General features: G+C 51.1%; 1 protein-coding gene across 5 annotated transcripts in view; it reads left to right on the forward strand.

Annotated features, from left to right (window-relative positions):
- CPT1A (carnitine palmitoyltransferase 1A) overlaps positions 1 to 21,449 on the forward strand; it is a 60,068-nt gene that overhangs the window by 10,719 nt on the left and 27,900 nt on the right. For all 5 annotated transcript variants that reach the window (XM_081063813.1, XM_081063811.1, XM_081063815.1 and 2 more), the window contains 4 exons: positions 13,836 to 13,988; positions 16,485 to 16,624; positions 19,216 to 19,387; positions 21,204 to 21,305. In XM_081063813.1, the coding sequence (XP_080919939.1) occupies positions 13,848 to 13,988; positions 16,485 to 16,624; positions 19,216 to 19,387; positions 21,204 to 21,305 (555 nt within the window). In that variant the 5' untranslated portion in view covers positions 13,836 to 13,847. The remainder of the gene's footprint in view (positions 1 to 13,835; positions 13,989 to 16,484; positions 16,625 to 19,215; positions 19,388 to 21,203; positions 21,306 to 21,449) is intronic.

Raw genomic sequence — 21,449 nt, forward strand, 5'->3', positions numbered from 1 at the left:
GTCAGCTCTAATGCATCTTTTGGAGCAAAAATTAAATTAATATAAGACCAGTCTTATATTACAACTGGTCTTATGTAAGACTGGGTATTATGTTATACCTGGTGTTATGTTATGTTATGTTATGTTATGTTATGTTATATTATATAGACCAAGTCTAATATTAGAATAAGACTGGGTCTTATGTTAATTTTTGCTCCAAAAGACACGTTAGAGCTGACGGTCTGGCTAGATCTTATTTTCAGGGAAACACGGTAGGTGTGAAGCAAGGAGAAGACAGAAATGGAAAAAGAACATAAGACATTTCACCTGTGAGTCGGAGTTCGCAGGCCACGGGTCATGGCTAGTGGGCCTGGCCGAGGTGACCTTGAGAAGTTGTAGGGAATAGCCATGGAATAGACCAGAGAAGTGAATTTTTAGAAACTGTAATCAGTAGGTCCTTGTGTTCACCAGGGCGTCTTATTTTGGATTTCAGTGTTTTCTGAGATCGGATTAGCATAAGGTGCTTAAGTGCTCTGTGTGGACCTTGGTTAGAGAATGTCTCCCTCAGTGACTCTCGTGATTTCTAAAGTGGCACGGTTGCTTGGGGGTTTCGGTGCCTCAGGTGTGTTCCAAACAAGGTTTGTGCCAGGTGGGGCTCCAGGGGGGCGCTCCACCTGATGAGCCGGAAGTGATCTCTGTCCTGCGTGCCCAGCCCATAGCATGTTGTACCACAGGGACACATGGCCAGAGGTGGCCCGACCTCAAGAGCAGTCCCCAAGGCCTTCTCAGTCACCCAGCCAGCCTGCGTCCTTAGAAGGTGCTTCCCCCATCCCTCCGTTCCCTGCAGTGGTTGCTCACACTGAGTGGAGGGCCAGTGACGACAGAGGGGAGGGGTTAAGCTCTTCTTCTGTCTGTGTTTTCTCTTCTCATTTCTTCTTTGTGACCTGGCTTTTCTCATTTCCCCCCTTCTTCCACCTCCCCTCCCTATCCAGGTTCCAGCCGTTGTCTCTCAGTCTAGTCGTGTAGGACACAGCTCCCTGGCCCACGCTGGTGTTAGGAGCCTTGTGCTCCCCCCAGCTGAGGCAGTCGGTCACCGGTCGTGGGTCGGCCGCTCACGGCAGCTCATGGCAGCTCTCGCCAGCTGCTGGCCGCTCACCCTGGCCACCGGCTGCTTATGGCAGCACACGGTAGCCCATGGTAGCACTCAGCAGTCCATGGCAACCCGCGGCGGCTCATGGCAGCCCGTGGCATTTCATGCCAACCTCTGGCTGCTCAGGGCAGCCCAGCTCCAGGGAGAGCCGTTGTTCACAATCTTAGCTGTAGAGGGCGCAGCTCACTGGCCCACGTGGGAATCAAACTGGAGACCTCAGCGTTAGGAGCACCGCGCTCCAGCCACCTGAGCCACCAGGCCGGCCCTCTGTCGCCTTTCTTCAGTCGGTGCACATGTTCTCTCCGGAAGTCCTTCCCGTCCCCCACAGAACTCGGTGCCCAGGTGCACGCCCTGCCCTGTAGATAGAGCCCAACAGTCATGCTTTGTCCCCAGGGAAGCCACCTCTCTCCATGCAGGTAGACAGGTGCCTAGGTGGCCATGGGGGGTGATGAATACTTGTTAGAACCAGCAGGTGTGGTGTCTGCATCCCGCAGGGGAATGAGGAATGTTTGTGCAGGGCTTGGCGGTGTTGCAATAAGAGCAGTGGTGGGGCGGGTGTGGGAAAGAGCGAGACTTATTCTCAGTTGACTCGTTTTACATCAGTGGAGACACGCCTGCAGCATTGATCCTTGTGTGCACAGGTAGAAGGTAAAGCCCCAGGCAGGGCCTGTGGGTGCAGAGGAACTGGAAGAGGAACGGCGATCCCAGGTCCGAAGACACAGGAATGAGGGGGTGAGTGGAGGCAGCAGGAGCGGACACATGTTAGCCAGTCTGGAGACCTCCACCAGCAGGAGGGGGAAGCTGGGCTGACGCCTCCCGGAGACTAACAGTTTAGTTATACACCATATGTAGGACATGGCAGAGCCCCTTGCCAGCCCTGGGAGGCCTGCTCACCTGACCCCAGGGCCCTGCTGTGCCCTTTGCTGTCGTCCTGGAAGGTGGGAGGGATACAGAGGAGAGGCTGTGTAATGTGGGTGGCTCTGCTCCAGACACAGGCCAGCCTGCCAGCTGGCCCCAGGGCCCTTCCTCTCAGCGTGCTGGGGTTCCCAGCTGCGCTGACAGCTGTGCCTGGCCTGGGCAGGTATGTCCTGGGACTCCAGGAAGGCCGGCTGAGAAAGGAGAGTTGGAGATGGGACAGTCCCAAGTCAATATGGCAAAATATTAATATTCATTTATTCTAGGAGGGGTACGTCGGTGTTACCGCATTCCTCTGTGTTTACAGTATCTGGTGATTTAAAACATGTAAGACAGAAGACAGTCTTGGTGTATGATACAGGGAAGTTCACGGGGGCTTTGGTGAGGACCTCGTACTTCCTAATTGTCCATGAATTTTGTTAATGGCTTGCTCCCTCCCACCTGGAGCCGGATCCCAGCATTTCTCCCACCCCGTGTTTCACCTGGCTATAGTGTGTTCACGTGGCAGGTGGACTGAGCAGCTGTGGGGGGGCACTCCTAGGTGGCCCCAGTGTTGCTTCAGCTTCAGGCACTTGTTCCAGCGCAGGGAGGCTGCTGATCTGATTTACCACAGCCGGTGTCACGTCTGGAGGTACAGTGTGGCTTTCTGTTGGCTGGGCTGCGTCACTCGAAGCACATAATGTCCTGACCATTCTCACCAGATTTTCAAACTGATCTGGGAGCCCTCCATCCTTGCAGTCCATGGGAGGAGGGAGCAGAGTGAACGGCTCAACCCGCTGACCTTTCCTGTGTTTCCATTTGAAGGAAAAGGTCCCTAGTTTTAGGGACATTAGATACCCTCTGGCCCCGTGACCTGTGTGGGGATGGCCTTTCGAGAGATTGCAGTTGTTGAGAAATGATGGCGGTTGTGTCGTCAGTTACTCTGGTGGCTGTTTCAGGTGACTTGGAGACAGTAGAGGCAGGGCCGTGTGGTGAGGCTGTACCCACACCCACTGGGGGAAAGACAGAAAGGGATGTGCCCTGCTGTCATGCGGGGACTCTGGTCCCGCTCCCTGCACAAGAACGCAGGACACGGGGAGGCCAAACAGGCACACCCACGGAGCCATAGGTAGGGGAGTCACATCACCGTATTCTCACTGGCGGCTGTGCTGGAGACACAGGAAGCAGCAGCCACATGATCAGCTATCCACAGTCCGCTTCTCTGCCAACCAGCCCACCTATCAGCGTAGCCACGGCAGTTCTATCAGTGGCTAATGGCTAACCGGTCACAGCTGATGGCCAGCTAGTCACAGCTGACGGCCATCTACTACCCGAGCCAGCACCTTTCCACATGAGGCCGAGAGCCTGGAAACTGCTCTCTAGGGCTCTGTCCCCACGCTCCACCCCTACAGGGTCTCGCCTCACAATTTACGGGACAAGCGTCTTCCACGAGGGTCCCTGTGCCTTGTTAGCCTATAGGCACCTACGGACGAAAAGAAACAGCAGTCTTAGGAACCAACAATGGCACATCCCTTCCATCTGGGAGGATACACGCTAGCTTTTTGTCCTGGGAAAGGCGGGTCGCTGCCACTGGCACCTTTCCCGGTTTGTGGTACCAGACCTTTATGGCAGTGCTTGGGGTCCCTTTCGTAGTTTCAACATGTAACAGAACAGGGGACCCCATCATAGGTCATAGTGAGAGCACATAGGTTCCCCGCAAAATCTTCCTGGCATTGGGACCACTGTATACTACAGTCACTTGTGGTGGCCACTCGGCCACCACCCCTGGCGTCACTTGCAAATCATGCGTCAAACCAGCTCCCCATGGGGCTATCAGGTCCAACCACCAATAGTGGGGGCTTTTGACCTGCCAGGGCCATGTCCATTGATGCCGTTCCCCTGCTTTCAAGCATGTGGGTGCTGGCAGCATAATGTTTCCATTTCTGCCCGTAGCCTGGCTTTACCCGAGTCTCACTGGTGGTGACTTGTAATTGAATGGGAGCGGCCGTTCGATGTAGCAGAGCTTCTACTTGTGCCGGTCCTCCCTTCCGTGGTCTCTCATTCAGGACTCTCAGGACGTCCCACAGACGCGAGGCCCACTCATGCATCATGGGAGGGTATTTTGACATTCGGAGGCCTCGCTTCAAAAGGCCATTGTAGCGTTCAATCATGCCAGCTGCTTGTGGGTTATACGGAGCATGAAACAACCATTGCACGTCCATCCTGGCAGCCCAGCACTGCACCTCTTGCCCTGTAAAATGGGTACCCCTGTCACTTTCAATGACTTGGGGGCGCCCATAGAGAGCGCATAGCGTGTAAGAGCGACTACTGTATGCCGCTGATCCGCGGCCGGACACGGCCAAGCAAACATCAGCCCCGTAGCAGTGTCCACTGCTGTGAACACATACATCGCATTGCGGGCCTTAGGCAGGGGTCCAATGTAATCCACTTGCCAGCGAGTGAGGGGCACCCTCCCTCGCGTTATCTGCTGTGTCTCCCAGGGGAGCCTCTGCCTTTGGGGGCTGCCCTGGGCACAGACGGCACAGTCATAGCAGGCATCTGCTATCTCCTGCCATTTCAAAGGCAGACCCCAGCGTCTGCTCACCTGCGACATGGTTCGGCTTCCCGCGTGCTGCAATTTCCTATGCAGCCAATGGGCTACGTCAGTGGCAGGAGCTCGTTCTAACCATCGGACCCGTGCTAGGGCATCTGCTTCATCGTTACCTGGGGACACTAAGGGGGAGTGACCTGTGACATGCATTAGGGTCACCTCCTTTCTCTGCCCTAGGTCCCAGCCACATGGCTTAACCCCACAGTGGATGGTGTCCTACCAACCAGTTTGGGTGTTCCCACGTAGGGAGCCACAGCGTTAGGCCCTGGAACACTGCCCAGCTGTCAGTACAAATAACTAGGGGCCCGGGCTCGTGGCTGATTAACATCCACACAGCCCATAGTTCAGCCCACTGGCTGCTCTGGCCCGTCCCAGCATCAAACCAAATGGTGTCTGTTTTGGGCTGCACACCAATAGCCGTCCAAACGGCTGCAGCCCCTCGGCTAAGACCATCAGTATAGCAGGCATCCTCAGGTACTGGGGCGTGGGGACAGAGCCAGGAGTGCAGTTTCCAGGCTCTTAGCCTCACGTGGAAAGGTGCTGGCTTGGGCAGTAAATGGCCATCAACTGTGATTGGATGGCCATCAGCTGTGGCTAGTTGGCCGTCAGCTGTAGCCAGTGAGCCATTGGCCACTAATATAACTGCTGTGGCTACACTAGCAGAAAAATGGGGGCTAGCAAGAAGATGGTGGCTGAGCTAGCAAGCACGGATTGCAGTTGGCACAGCGGACTGCAACTAGCCAGTGAGGTAGGTTGGCAGAGAGAAGTGGACGGCAGGTTGTGGACAGTGTGACTCCTGCTTTCTATATCTCCAACCCAGCGGCCGGCGAGAATATGGTGGTATGACTCCCCTATCTATGGCTCCATGGGTGTTCCTTTTTGGCCTCACCATGCGTTTGTCACTTCTGCGTTCTTATGTGAGGAGCGGGAGCTGAGACCCCGCATGCTACCCCGCGTGACACATGGCCCAGTGAGCACGGTCTCCTGCGTGACATGGGGGGGGCTGTCCTTCTCTGAAGGGCGAGAGCTCCAAGTCCTCCCCTCTAGGCAGAGCGCTTGGCTCAGCCTGGGCTACAAACTCCAAGGCCTCAGGACCTGTAGTAGCTCTGTGCTCAAAGGGCTTGAACTAAGGGTGCTACGTTGCTCCAAGAAGGCACCCCACTTGGCGAGGGTGGTGGTCTCTGCCACCCCCGTTTTGGGTCCCTGGGTCCACATACGCACCCACCCCTGGACGGGATAGGTTGTTCGAACCAACACCTGTGCCGTTCCTGTGATGGCTTCTGTGGCCACTAGGGCTGCATACACAGGGGCCAGCTGTTTCTCTATCAGAGAGTAGCGGACCTCCGCTCCTTTCCATAATTGGGACCAAAATCCCACTGGCAACCAGAGACGCTCCTGCTGTTGCCAGAGGCCCCAACGGTACCCCTCTTGGGCTACGTGAACATCAAGTTCCAATGGGCGGCCGGGGTCCACTATTGCAGAGCCTGTGCCTGCTGCACTGCCCGTTTCGTGGCAACGAAGCCTTGCTCTATAGCCTCTGTCCAATCCCATGAGGCCCCCTTTTTATCATATTGTACAAGGGCCTTGCCATTTGTGCTAAAAGGGGTACAAACGCCCACCAGTACTCCAGCAGACGCAAATACATCTGCAGTTGGGAGACCTTGGTTGGTGGGGAAAGGCTTGTATCTTATCAATAATCGCCTCAGGTATGACCTTTGTCTTACCAACCACACAACAGCCAAAAACTTGACGGATAAGCCAGGGACTTGGACCTTTTCCTCATTTACCGCCCAGCCACGTGACTTCAGGTGGCAGAGAAGAGAGGGAGCTGCTTGCTCTAAATCTGAAAGAGAATCTGATGTTAATAAAATATCATCGACATAATGAAACAAGGCCACAGAAGACGGGTGATCCCACTGTGCCAAATCCTAGGCCACGAGCCCGTGGCAGATAGTGGGGCTGTGCAAGTATCCTTGCAGAAAGACTAAAAGTCCACTGCTGCCCGTCCCAAGTAAAAGCAAACTGCTTTTGACACTCGGGTGCAATGTCGATGGAGAAAAAAGCATTGGCCAAGTCCACTACGTAGTGATATGTCCCCAGGCGGACAGTCAGAGGATCCATTAAGTCATGTATTGAAGGCACTGCAGTGTGCAAAGGTGGTGTCACCTTATTTAACTTCCTACCGTCCACAGTCATTCGCCAGGTCCCATCTGGCTTCTTGACAGGCCATCCTGGGGAGTTGGCCTCACAATATGTGCCTTCTCCAATTCCAAAATTGTACGATCAGTCTCCTCCTGCCCTCCTGGCAGACAGTACTGTCATACTGTAACCACCTGCTGGGGCTGCAGCTACACTTGAGGAGGGTGATGAGCATGCCTGCATGTGACCATTTTCACCACCCGGATCTGGAGATGGAACTCTCCAACCGACGTCTGTAAGCTGAGGCCATGTAGCACGTCCAGCTCTAGAATATCCTCCGGAACGGGGGAGACATACACCTTGTAGGTACGAGGGGGAAGCCTTCCTATACCCAGTGGTAAGGAAACAGGTTTTACAGTCACAGTCTTTCCCCTGTAGCCATCAATGCAGATTGCTGGTCCGGGGGACAGTTCTGGGTTCCCATAAATGAGACTGCAGTCTGTGCCAGTGTCCACTAGGGCCAAAACCCTCTGCACATTAGAAGGGGACCAATGTATGGACATGGGGCCTCCGGTCCCTGCTCGTCCCCTCTGACCGGGTACCTTGGCCCCACCCCTAATCAAGCTGAAAGGAGTCGGCCTCAAGCAGCTTCATGAAGTCCTGGAGGGACATGGGTCGCGCTTTCCCAGACTTCTCCTTTAGGCTTCTCCGGAATGACTGTTCCAGACACAACTGTTTCCAAAGTTCCAACAAGAGTGCATTGGGTTGTCGGTCTGTTGTTTCCTGATGAACCCCTGCTGCCACAAGATCACGCCACATCTACGTGTGTTACTCTCTGAGGCCCGCGACCTCGCCCCCTTACTTTTGATTTGGGCTTCCAGGTCTTAACTTCTCGGACCTCTTGTCTTAACTTCCCTTGCCACCGGCTTTCAACATCCCCTAGGGTGGCCATGATGGTGGTAACTTCATGGATCCGCCGCCCCACATAGGGCATAAGAATGGCAACCAAGGATCCAAAAGCACTTGCAGGAGCTGTATCGAAAACCAGATCTCTCATGCTGGCTATAAAACGCTCGTCATCCGGCCCCCACATATTAGGGTTGAACATAGCATGTCTCATACCCATTTCACGGATGATTTGAGTAAGTTCAGTATATGACTGCCATTGACTCACAGTGTCTGGCAGCTTGCCATTTTCTCCCCATACTGAGCATACTTCACCCTCATCCCATAAACGTGGTAGCCAAGCCGAGACTGGCTCTCCAGGGCGCTGTCAGCACTGCCTCCCCAGCTCCTGCAACTCAGAGGGATTGTAAGTGGTGTAGGTTGTTAACTCATTCACTGCTGGGTTGCAGGCAGCAATGCCCCTGGGGCCCATAGGTTGCTCTTGCTTTACCTTTTGCTTCAAGACTGGCCGGGCTTAGGGGTTGGGAGCTACATTGTCTCCACTTGCATTGGCTGCCTCTACCTCAGAGTCTCCACTGTGGGGCTCCTCTAACAGGTGGACCCGAGCTTCCAGCACCTCCCACCAGGACACCTGGTCCCGCACCTGGGCTATTTCAGTAAGAGCTTCCTCTGAGTTATCATGCACCGCTGCCGGTGAGAACCTCCTCCAACCGGTGGTCCCGAGTGTCCAGCGCCTCCCATTGGAGCTGCTGGTCCCGCACCTGGGCTGTTTCATTAAGCGCGTCTTCGGTGTCAGGACACAACGTGGTAAAGAACATGCAGCCCACACGGCCGGCTGTCCCCTTCACCTTCTCTGGCAACTGCTCAGCCAGAACCTGCAGGGCCCTCTCCACACTGGCTGGAGAGCTATCCATGTCCTCCCACCCCTCCTCAGCGGTCCAACTCCTGAGATCAGCAGCCACCGGGCACCACACACTGTGTGAGGCCACCTGTCTTGCCCAGATTCAGACTCCATTCCTACCTGGCTGGAATCCTGCTCACTGCGCCAGGCCTCCAATTGGGTGGAGGGCTCGGTGTAAGATGCCCATAACCCTCGGAACCAACGGCAGCCACAGACCACCAAAGAGAAGGTGACACCCGCCACGGCCAGTAGGGCGGCGTGCCATCTGAAGGCTCGAGAGGACCACCAGTCCTCACGGGCTTCCCGAGACAGTGTTCACACGCACGAACTTCTCCACCGTCCTTCGGAGAGTTTTGGCTGGTACCACACCCTGCTCTCTGAGCCATGTGTCATGCAGGGCCCCTGGTCCCGCTCCCCACATAAGAACGCAGGATATGGTGAGGCCAAAAAGGAACACCCACGGAGCCATAGATAGGGGAGTCATAGCACTATAGTCTCGCTGGCGGCTGGATTGGAGACACAGGAAGCAGGAGCCACATGATCCGCAATCTGCCGTTCACTCTCTGCCAACCAACCAACCTACCAGAGTAGCCACGGCAGTTACATCAGTGGCTAATGGCTAACTGGTCACAGTGGATGGCCATCTACTACCCGAGCCAGCACTTTTCCACGTGAGGCCGAGAGCCTGGAAACTGCTCTCTGGGACTCTGTCCCCACACCTGCGGCCAATGCAAAGGTGGCAGTCTCTGCAAGGGTGCTGTGGGGCAGGGGACACAGTGACCCGCCAGGCAGCCTCATGCTTCCTCTGTTGTTAAAGCAGGTGTAGTTGGGTGGATCGAACAGGTATTTCTGTGTTGTGGATGCTGTGGACAGGTGTTTTATTTCACCAAATATATTTTAAGAAATTACTAGAAAAGATCACAAACACAAGAAGAGCGACTAGCATAATAGTCCCCCATATGGCCACCAGTGTCACCAGTTCTTACATGCAGCCAATTCATAACCTGGGTCCGTCCATGCCCCCCACCCCCAGCGATTTTGAAGCAAATCCCAGATATGATACAAGATAAAAGTGCATTGGTAAATATTTCAGTATGTAATGCTAAAAGTTAGCAGCTACAGTGTGCACGTGACTAATATTGAAAACACCTGAAACTGTTGAACAGTCATTCCTTAATACCACAAGGTAGCTGTTGTCGGAAGTTTCCCTTAGTGTGAATGGAGCCTTAGGGTGGACACGTGAGGGCACAGGACGAGTGGCACATCCACCTGCCTGCCTACCTGAATTATATGTTGGAGGAGGGTTTATGTGCATAAAGGTTAAACAAACACCGCTTCAATTTCATGAGGCAGTGTTGTTTTAAATAACAACTTTATCGCAATATAATTCACCTCCATGCAATCCACCCATTGAAAGAAAGTATGTGCAACACATCTCCACATTCAGTTTTGGATCATTTTCATCACCCCAAAAAAACCCTCCTGTTCTTAGCCATCACCTGCCCCCCAACCCCCATCCCTTCCAGCCCTAGGCGACCACTACTCTACTTTCTATCTGTTGGGTTCGCCTGTTCTGGGCATTTTACATACACTATGTGGGGTTTTGTATCTGGCTTCTTTCACTTAAGCATAACGTTTTCAGTGCTTCGTTCCTTTTTATGGCCAAATAACTGTCTATTATGTGGATGGACTGCATTTTGTTTACCCATTCATCAGTGAAAGGACATTTGGGTTTTACCACTTTTTGGTTATTATGAGTAATGATGGTGTGGACATCCGTGTATGCGTTTTTATATGTTTTTGTGTGGGTGTGTTTTCATTTCTCCTGGGCATACACCTAGGGGTGGAATTGCTGGGTCACATGGTAACTCTGTGTTTAACCTTCTGAGGACCCGCCGGGCTATTTTCCAAAGCAGGCACAAGGGTTCCCAGGCTCGTCACCTCCTTCCTCATCAGCAGCACCTGTCAGCCGTCTTGTTGGTTATAGCCATCCTGGTCTGGGGTGACAGTGGCATTCTGCTGTTTTTTTTTTTTTTTTTTTAAGATTTTATTGGGGTAGAGGAACAGGACTTCACTGGGGAACAGCGTGTACACTTCCAGGCCCCTTTTTCCAAGTCAAGTTGCTGTCGTTTCAATCCTAGTTGTGGAGTGTGCCGTTCAGCTTCAAGTTGTTGTCCATCCCCTCAGTCCAAGTTGTGGAGGGCGCAGCTCAGCCCCATGTCCAGTTGCCGTTTTTCTAGTTGCAGGGGGCACAGCCCACCATCCCCTGTGGGAGTCGAGGAACCAAACTGGCAACTTTGTGGCCGAGAGCCCACTGGCCCATGTGGGAATCGACCCGTAGCCTTCGGAGTTAGGAGCACGGAGCTCCAACCTCCTGAGCCACCGGGCTGCCCCTCTGCTGTGGTTTTGATTTGCATTTCCCTGGTGGCTGCAGGAGGCGGTATTCCAATTATAAATGTTTTTAAGGACCCATGAGGCTGTGGGTACCAGGACTGAGGGTGGAATTTCCACTCATTCGATTTGCGAAGGGAGCTTTCTAAGCCTCTGTCGGTGGCCGGTTCACTAATTCCTGCTTATGGCTCAGGGCAGCCATCCTACAAAACGAGAGAAACAGATTGTCCATTTTGGGGGTAGTTAGGACACTTACGTGTGGTTTTTAGTCTGAACCAATCAAAGCAAGAAAATCCTTAGTTCATTTCAGAGAGTTCGGACAAGGCATTGGAAGGAGATTGCAAATGTTCTCAGTCTGTCTGCCTCTCCCCAGCGGAGGTTAGATTCCTGAGCAAACATACCTACATGTCCTTGGACAGAGTGGCCACAAACACCATATTTAATCTACGCCATGAGTGATCCCTTCATGTTCTGTGTAAAGCCCTTGAGAGATCACATACATCGTTGCAAGGGTAGCCATATACATAATTTTATCTGCCGTAGTGCATGCTGTGCAGAATCTTGTCTCTTCCGCCCTGCTGAAGGCCTTGATGGGGGTGGGGGGCTGAGTTAGCCTGGGAGAATGTTAGAGCCACTTGCATACTTTTGGAGAAATGGATCCAATCTATTGGTTTGGGTGCCCTTTTCAACATTCTGAAGGTACCGTGTTTCCTCCAAAATAAGACCTAGCCGGACAGTCAGCTCTAATGTGTCTTTTGGAGCAAAAATTAATGAAAGACCAGGTCTTATATAACATAGCATAACATAATACCAGGTCTTATATTAATTTTTGCTCCAAAAGACACATTAGAGCTGATTGTCCGGCTAGGTCTTATTTTCAGGGAAACACGGCATCTGTAACACATTTGCTTAGAGACCTTGCTGCTTTCAAGAATGGGATCCATTCCTTCAAACTTGCCCAGGCTATGGCAGCTTGCTCCATGTCTGCTAAGTAGTATGTGAACATTCTGGAATGGTTACAGATTGCACTAAGCTAAGGTTATACCGCTTTTTTTCAAGAATCGTCAAAGTGGAGCTCTCAGGTTCTGTGCGTTGCCATTTCCCAAGTGTGCCCATCCCAACCTCTCCTTCTGCCTGGTGACATCACATGTGGTGGGTCCACGTGTGAATTCTCTGCTCCCAGCCCCAACCTGTCCTCCCACACAGAGACTCCCTCTCATGTCAGGGAATGGCTCTGCTGAGCGGATGGTGCAAACCGGAATCCCCAGAGTGCCTCTTACACCTGTCTGGAGTGGCCGTCCTCCCCACCCCACTGTCCCCACTTAGGACCACTCTCTCGGGACACTGCCTCAGCTTCTTGCTGCTCTTGCTTCCTCGCCTCACCCAAGCTCTACATGGCAGCCAGGGTGATGTTGAGAACAGAATGGGCACAGATACCCTGCCTTCCAGCCCGAGACGCTGTTCCATCGCCCTTGGTGCAAACCCCAGCGCCTCCTGGCTTCCTCTGGGCCATCCTTTCTGCAGTCAGCTGTAGCTGCCCTGCTCTTCACTCCATCCGTCTTTCCCGTGGCCCCAACCACTCTGCCCTTGCCGCCTGCCTCGAGTCCTTGCACAGGTCTGACTTTCGGCCAGAAAGGCCTGCCCTCCTGGGCTTCAGTGTCCCCTCTTTTTTCTGCCTCGTCTGAGCTGAGGGAGGACAGGGATCCCATCGTGGCTGGCACATAGGAGGCAGTCAGCAAATATTTTTTTGTTCATTTGCGTGAACAAATGAATGAAAGTTGGTTGCCTTTCAAGGGCCTGCTAATGGAATCGTTTGTTCTGACTAGCTGAAGACTAGGCTAGTCTGACTTCTGTAACTGGGTGTCTGTTTCTTGTGATAGGTCCTACCTCTACACTGAGGGGGCGTACATGGGGGAAAACAGGAAAAATTGCATGTGATGAGAAAACACATGTGCAAGTTCAGATTTTTATTATGGCTCTTGTTAGTTTTTTCCCCTCTCTTAGCCGTCATTTTATCCATGTGGCGCTCTGTACAAATGGGTTAGGAAGAGAAGGTGCCTTCAGAAGGTGGCAGAGGGGCCCGTTGGGAGTGAGGGGAAGCCCTGAGGGAAGAGGTGGCTGTGTCAGGAGGCAGCTGAGCAAGAAGACAGGAGCAAGGATGACGGGAAACAAAGGACATAGTGTAGGTTCCCACGAAGCTGGAATGAAAGGTACTTTCCATTGCTAGGGGTATGTGGGGGGGGCGGAGCTAGCCCAGGGGGCTGTGCTTGGGAGGGTAAATGCTCCAGGGATGCCCCACCCCTTGTGTTGAGTTTGATTTTAGTCACATCCCTGAGGAGGAAGGCCCAGCTCCATCCTGAGAACTCTGTGCCTGGTTTTCAGAGTCTCCGATGGTGCCGTACAAGGTTTTTCAAGACACCAACCACACATTTGCATTTGGTGTCAGTCTGTTTCTATCTGAAGGATTCAGGACCTTTGTGGACTCATTTCTGGCAGGAATGGGATTTGCCTTGGCAAGTTGCTAAACAGCCCCCAGCTTCCTGTGTCAGCTGGGCGTGACCTGGGGGGATGGCCAGGGCCAGGGGTCAGAGGGCAAGGCTTTCCATGGGCCTGGGGCCTGGCCGCCAGGCCAGAGGTGAGGGCTTTCATTCCTGGACTCTGCTGATGACCCAGGGCCTCTGATTGTCCGTATGGTATAGTGCTGGACGGGGTGATGGGTGATCACAGAATTGGGTCTGTTAATGACATGTTGAACCTGTCAACTGGGGTGGAAAAACTTAAATTCAGAATGAATTACACTTCCAATAAGGGCAACTACCCTGTAAAATGTTCTACGGTGTTACATGGTCCTCTTCTCTGTCCAGGAGGCCGTAAAGATGGCAGAAGCTCACCAAGCCGTGGCGTTCCAGTTCACAGTTACCCCGGACGGGATCGACCTACGGCTGAGCCACGAGGCACTCAAGCAGATCTACCTGTCTGGGCTTCATTCCTGGAAAAAGAAGTTTATCAGATTCAAGGTTCTCAGAAACTCGTTTAAATCTGTACAGTAGTCACTTTGACACCGAGAACTGTTTGCTGGGTGCTTTTCAAGCATAAGTTTTTCAGAGTGGTAATTAGCACATCCTTTCTCTTTTCATGGTACTTAAGTCTTGGGAAACACTTTCCTATGTGGCTCGCTGAGTTCCTAAAGAAATGCCGAAAGGAAGGTAGGGCAAGTCATTACCTTGTCAGGCAGGTGAGGAAGTCTGGGCTCGGTGAGTGGTCTGCTCTGAGTGGTCTGCTCCGTAGAAGAAAAGTTAAGGCTAAAATCCGAGTTTCCTGCTCTGAGTCCAGAATCCTACACACCTTCTAGAAAAAGGATTGTTTTCCAGCTGTGTGAAACTGCAGTGAGTTTATTTAACAGGTATCTGTCTCAGTGATAAAATATTCAAACGTTGACAAATAATGCACGTAAACTCAAGTACAGTTGACGTCACAGGTTCTCAGTTCTGTTTACCTGTAAGAGAGGACATTTATTCACGGTTTCAAGCACCTGTCTTGTTTTTGAGTAGGCGGTGTTTTAATTCTCCCAGTTTCTTTTTGGAGGGTTGGGTACAGGAGGGCTGCTGAGAAAGTCCCAGGAGCTAGAGTAGGTGAGAGCTGTGACCGTGGAGGTGGATGGGTCCCTGGGAACTGGCCCTGGCTGGACAGGTGTCCCTGGGCTCAGCCAGTAGGTCCTGGAGTCCAGGGACAAGGCCGGGTCACATCCCATTGGTTGTCTGGCACTGGCTAGCCTGGTCCACCGAAGTGGCGGGGGTGTCACCTATAGGGGAAGCGAGGTTTGCCCTCCTGGCCTTGCTGAGACCTTTCCTCATTGCTTTCAAATGGAGGAAGATAAAACTGGGGTGCAGAAGGAGCAGCCATCATTTTACCACAGTGCAAATGTTGTTCTCTGATTTCAAAGACCTGAGAAAGCAAGGCCAGTAGGTATGAAAACAGTGCATGGCCGTGCCCAGTCAAGGGGTGTTAGAGGAGCATCTCGTGGCTCAGAGGACGAGGGGCCAGCAGAGCTGTCAGAGCAGCTGCAGGGGGAGGAGCAGCAGGCACTTAATCTGGAATCCTCCTTCCTCCATTTTAACTTAATTTTGTATATTTGTATATTTATTTTAAAATAACCTTTTTTTTACTTCAGAGAATACCAGAAGACCCCCCCCCTTTGTTTAAAATCTGTTGCCTTTCTTTCTTTTTTTTTAGTACTTTTTATTGCATAAGTACTCTTTTTGTTTGTTTGTTTGTTTTTGTTTTTTATTTGTTTTTTTTAACTACACTTATTTTGAGATAATTGTGGGTCCACATGCAGTTGTAAGTCATAAGTACTCTTAATCACAGCTTTCTTTTTTTTAAATTAAAGTTTATTGGAGTGACAATTGTTAGTAAAGTTACATAGATTTCAGGTGTACTATTCCGTAATTCTGATTATCTATATCTCACATTGTGTGTTCACCACCGAGTCAATTCTCCTTCCATCACCCTATATTAGAGCCCTTTCACCCTCTTCTAGAGTCCCCTCCCCCCTTACCCTCTGGTAACCCCTAAACTATTGTCTATGTCTATGAGTTTTTGTTCCTTCATTTGTTTGTCTTATTCTTTTGTTGTTATCAGTTTTATATACCACATATCAGTGAAATCATATGGTTGTCTACTTTTTCTGTCTGACTTGTTTTGCTAAAATCTGTTCCCTTTCGATAGTGGAGGAATCCAATAGAAATAACAGGCAGGGGTGCAAGTATCTTCTGAAGCATTCAGATAAATCTTTGAGAGTTTTTAATCCACTGTCTTAGTCAAATCCATCTCTTACTATGATGACTTTCGCAATAATTTTTTTTAATTGGAAGCTTTGAAACACGCAGAAGTAAAGAGTAAAGAGCCCTACCACTCTTCTCCCAGTTTCTACTGTGGTCAACATTTTGCCAATTTTGATTCATATATCCTCCTTCTCCCTTCTGCTACTTTTTAGTTTTGTTTTTTAGGGGTATGGGCGGGGATTTTGGCTAAAGAATCTTACAGCAAATTTTCAACATGGAGTGAGGTCTCCTGTAAATACTTCGGGGTTAAGCAATGTCTTGATTTGGGAGGGGTGGTTTTGGAGTGGGGGGGGCCTCAGGGATCCCAGGTGGAGCAGATTTAGGAAAGGACTTCATGGTTGGCTCAGTAACGTCCGTAACCCATGGGTGTCATGAGTGAGTCTCGGTGGAGCTCAGGAATCTGTATGTTACGCTAGTCCCTGGGGTGATTCTAATGTCCTGGGTTCGGGTAGGGAGGGAGGCTTTTGGATCAGAAATAGAGGAAGGGAAGGAGCTGGACAGAAGTTGGAGCAGCTGCAGGTAGAGATTTCCAGTAGTGACAGTATAATTGCTTAGCCACCCGAGTGCTGCAAACACCCACCCCCCACTGCCGGGCGTCTCCCTGGCCCCCATTGCCAGAGGCCATGCAATTTTGTGGGCGGGACGTTCTCACTGCGTGTCTGTTTTCAGAATGGCATCATCACTGGCGTGTACCCGGCGAGTCCCTCCAGTTGGCTCATCGTGGTGGTGGGCGTGATGTCAACAATGTACGCCAAAATCGACCCCTCGCTGGGAATAATTGCAAAAATCAATCGGACCCTCGACACGACGTAAGTAATCCTTTCAGATCTCACACCGTCTAGGAAGTGGTCCGGGTTTTGGTTGTTGTTGCTGCTGCTACTATTTTTGTGTCTTTTCAAGTATAACATGCCTATTACCGTTCTGGATTCAGTGTGAAGCTTTTGCTGCAGTTCTCAAGGTCAGGTTTCTTCCCATGTCCTGGGCTGCTGTTAAGGGTGCCACCCCTCTTGAACATTCCAGGTCTCTTACTAGAGAAATAACAGTCCCCACATCCTCGTCCCATAATCAGGCTTTGTTTCTCGGGCCAGGAGTTGTGGATGGAAGGTAGGGTCCCTAAGGGATGAGATGCAGCCCGGCTGTGTCCACACTGTCCCCAGGCCACGTCTGCCATGTTGGGGTCTGACCTAAGCTAAACAGATGGGCTCTGGGCCTTTTTAATACATTAACACATTGCTGGTTGTTTGGAATTAAATATTGTTCCTTCAGAAGCCCCCGGACTCACGGGAGTCCCTGAGAATCCAGCTGAGTCCAAAACTCTGCGTAAAACCTCCCTGTCATTTCAGTGGAAGCGTGCAGATGCCTTGGTCCGCCTGGGGGCCGGGGCAGCTGAGGCAGCGACCTGGCACTCTCGACACTCCGGTCCCTAGCCACTCTCCGTTCATCCTTTAGTTCCCAAGGGGCACAGGTCCACCCCCTGCAGACAGTTCCACCCACGCACTGTGCTGTTCCTACCTGCTTTTCAGACAGTTGTGGGTTTAACAGATGATTATTTACTTTCGAATGTGGGCTGTCGCTTTACACTGGATTATATTTAGAAGTGTTGGCTATTAAAGCCCTTGAAATCTGGATCTTCATAAGATTTGTGTTTGTCCCTCTAAACCAATTGGGGTAACTGGGCCATCCCTGTCCCAAGTGGAGAAAGACCAGCTTACAGGCCAGTGTCACCCAGGCGCAAGGGCCGTTCTAGAACTCTCTTCCTGGAGGGATCTCTCACATCTCTGAGAGGCTGTGTTCCCAGGTACTGGTGACCGGGTGTTAGTCCATCTCCTGTAGCCTCCGAAGGACGTGTTCTTCACAAGAAGCTCTTTTGCTCATGTTTTTTCTCGAAGTACTGTATGTATATACATAAAAAATAATGTCTGATATTTGTGAACTGAGTATGTCGGTATGTCCTTTGGTGAGGTAGCGCTTTGAGACAACTGAACTGTAGAACGTCTGTAAGATAAGTTCTTAAATCTTTACATCCACATTTGCATGTAGATTAGACTCTCAGAAAAGAAGGTTTCTAGTAGAGACTACGGTTAAACTTGAACTCAAGATTGGACAGGTTCTAGAAAGATACAAGTTTTGAAGCAAAAGCATTTTACTTTGAAGATACGTGTTTTTGTGTCACTTAAGTATTCGAAAATGTTAAATTGGTGGTTTCCAAATATTGGAGATACCTTCAAGTTGTATATTGGTTTGCTCTAGGAATTTGAAACACACTTAGTTTTTATTTTGTAAATATTTTGCGGTTTCCACAAAACAACTAAAACTACAAGCAAAACCACAAAGACGTGTGAATAGCTGCATTTCTTCTCATTTCTAAAGGCTCCTCTTTGCTATGAAATAATCACTTTCCTTAGCAACCAAAAACATATTCTATCTTTATTATTTAAATGATAATTCTGTTCGATCATTGTCCTTCCTTCCCCCAAAGTAACCTCGTTCTAAAGTGTGAGTTTGTCCATTTAGCAAAAGTACTTTTCTAAATTTTCCAGTGAAGTGTTCCTTAACAATATCAGGGAAGTAATACCCTGTGTTCTTGGGAGCTTCGGGGTGTAGTTTCTAGTGGCTCGGCAAGTCTCTTCAAAGTCTCCTATTTTAATGACAGATTATAGGAATTTTCCACTTCATAATATGTTTGTCTTAATATAGAAATGATCCTTTCAAATAATTTCCCCCAAATTCCCAAATAGAACATTCCTTAGGAAACCACTGCATGTGTGCCCCTTCCCCGTGGACTCAGGAAGCACACCCTGAGAAGGTTTATATATGATATTCCTTGGTTTATATATGATAAATATTCCTGCCTAGATCAAAAACTAGCCCTGTTGATATACGTAGTTGAGGGAATCGCTTTGCCAAATGATCTGAGATTCTTTCGAGTAACGGCAAACTCCAAATCTGTGTTCGAGGAAAAACACCATAGAGAGCAGGATGGGAAAGGCATAGAACTGCTGCGAGCCCCCAGCTGAGGTGATGCAGGTCCATCGGGGGCGTCGTCATGGAGGCAGGCCACAGCCTCATGTCACCTCTGTCATCGTCCCTAGACCCTGGAGGACGTTGTGTACCCCCTGCCCCCCATTCCGGAAGTTAGCCTGGGTTTATTTTGAGGACCGCCAAAGCAGATGGGGCTGATTCACTTCAAGGTGAGGAGAAAAATGCCTGAGTCTCGACGGTTGGATTAACATGCATGTCGTCTCTCTGATCAGGCCCGACTCTTGATTCCTGCTCCGGGGTCCGCGGTCTCCTTCGTGTCCACGGAAGGCCGCTGTGGCTCGCATCCCATGGAGCTGTCGCCCCCCAGCCTCTCTTGCTTGCTAACGTATTTGCTCCTTGTCTCGTTTTGTCCCGGTAGTGGCTACATGTCCAGCCAGACAAAGAACGTGGTCAGCGGCGTCCTCTTCGGCACGGGCCTGTGGGTGGCCCTTATCGTCACAATGCGCTACTCCCTGAAGTTGCTGCTGTCCTACCACGGCTGGATGTTTGCCAAGCATGGCAAATTGAGCCGCGCCACCAAAGTCTGGATGGTAATTGAACGTCACTGTCAGAGCAGGGCTGGTGTACGCGTGTTTAACCCCTTTGTGGAGATGTGCTTGACATGGAAGAGCTGTGGCCAGTGACCCACACAGCTTGCTGTGTCTGGAGATGCGTACACACCTGGGGACCCATCATCCCTCTCAGTGCCACATACTTATCACCCCGCAAAGTTCCTGTGTGCCCCTCCCTCCATCTGTTCCCTTCTGTGGTAGCACTTAACCTAAGATCTACTTCTTAGCAAACATTTGAGCCTCTGGTATTGTCAGTCTCAGGCCTCGTGTTATACAGGAGACCCCCGGGACTTTCTTATTCTGTGTAACTGAGCCAACACGCCTTTATTTCCCCAGCCCCCGCTGTCACCATTCTGTGTGCTGTGTCTGAGTTGGACTCTTAGATTCCACAGATCGGTGAGATCGGGAGATACTAGTCCTTTGTGTCTGGCTCATCTCACTTGGCCTAGTGTCTCGTGTGGGTGGCTTTCACTTTTGAAAGCAGTCCTCATGGGACCTTTGACCCTTCGCTGGTGACTAGGGGTCAACCTCTAATTGCTGGAAAGGATGGATTCACCACAACTCACAATGTTTGGGTCCAAGAGCATTTTTCTTAACGATGTTGGTGACTTCTGAACATTTTACATTAATGTCTGCTAGCTTTGTCATCCAGGTTACCCATCCAATAAAAGTGCCGTCCCTCCACGTCTTTGTGGCTTTTCTAACTTGAGGTCAGGTATTACCTGGTTTCCTTGGCTGACCGGTCTGACCAGGTCTCCCCGACTCACCCTTGGCTTCCAGCATGTTCCACCAACTCCCGTGGCCCTCAGCCCGAGTGTCACTCCTTTACCCTGTGTGTGGATGTTTGTCCCAGCCTCAGCACACGCTGGCTCCATCTGCGAGCTGATTACCACCTGCTGGGGGCCAGTTTGGGAGAGAAGTCTTGAGAGCCACCCCAAGGCGTGAACCCACCACATACCCTGCCCTTCACTCTTTCCCAAACCTACTTCTGCTAATTGCTTGGATTATGTTATCTGATTTCCAGAGAAGCAGAATTTAACACCCAGAAGAGATTCAGAGATCGTTTCCCATATCTTGCAAAACAAGTTAAATGACGTTCCCTAGGATGACATTTCATGGCTGATGTCCAGTTGAGTCCCAGCGCTCTTCAGCGTTAAGAATCTCACACACACGCACACACACGCGCGCGCGCGCACACACACACACACCATGAGCCCTAGAAATTCCTTTGAGGCTAGTCAGTGTGAGATGATCAGTTATCACACCAAGTTGAGGTCATTCTAGCCTAAAGTAAGGGCCGATGGCAGGCAAGTGTGTGCTGTCCACTAGGCTTGACAGGGACCGAAGGGGCCACACTGCTTCTCATGGAGTTGGCGTGAGGTCCAGGCACCTCCGCTTAGCCCCTACTCACCCACCATTCCTGCCAGAGCCTTGAGCCAATCCTGAAACCAAGGGCCTCGCAGAAGTAGGTGGGTGAGCTTACCCACGTGCAGAAGTGTAGTCAGACAGTGATACCCAGGCAGGGTGCCCGAGGAGGGTCCTGGCTGGAGACCGACACCTCCTGGACCAGGTAGGAGATCTCGAAGCAGCTGTGAGACCTAGGCTTTCATTCAACCTGCTTTTTCTGTGGGGTGACCTGTTGGCCAAGGCCTACAAGGGTAGGGGCAGAAAATAGACTAGAGGGAAAATAAACCGCCCCAGGACATCTGTACATAGTTGGCAAGTTGTAGACACTTGAGAACTGGTTTCAGATTTTCACAGTCTCATCTTTTGAAGTGTACCTTTTTGTTTTAAGGGTATGGTCAAGGTCTTTTCAGGCCGAAAACCCATGTTGTACAGCTTCCAGACATCTCTGCCGCGTCTGCCAGTGCCAGCCGTGAAAGACACCGTGAGCAGGGTAGGTGCGGCATCAAGCTCACAGTCACACCCCTGGGACATGCCAGGCATCTGTGGGATTAAAGTTTACAGCTTGATGGTGATTGTCCGTTACTGTCATGTGTCTGTATGGGCGGCCAGCAGTGCACCTTGTAGGGCTGTTATA

Source organism: Rhinolophus hipposideros (assembly GCF_964194185.1).
Source record: "Rhinolophus hipposideros genome assembly, chromosome: 10".
In the NCBI taxonomy this organism is placed as follows: Eukaryota; Metazoa; Chordata; class Mammalia; order Chiroptera; family Rhinolophidae; genus Rhinolophus; species Rhinolophus hipposideros.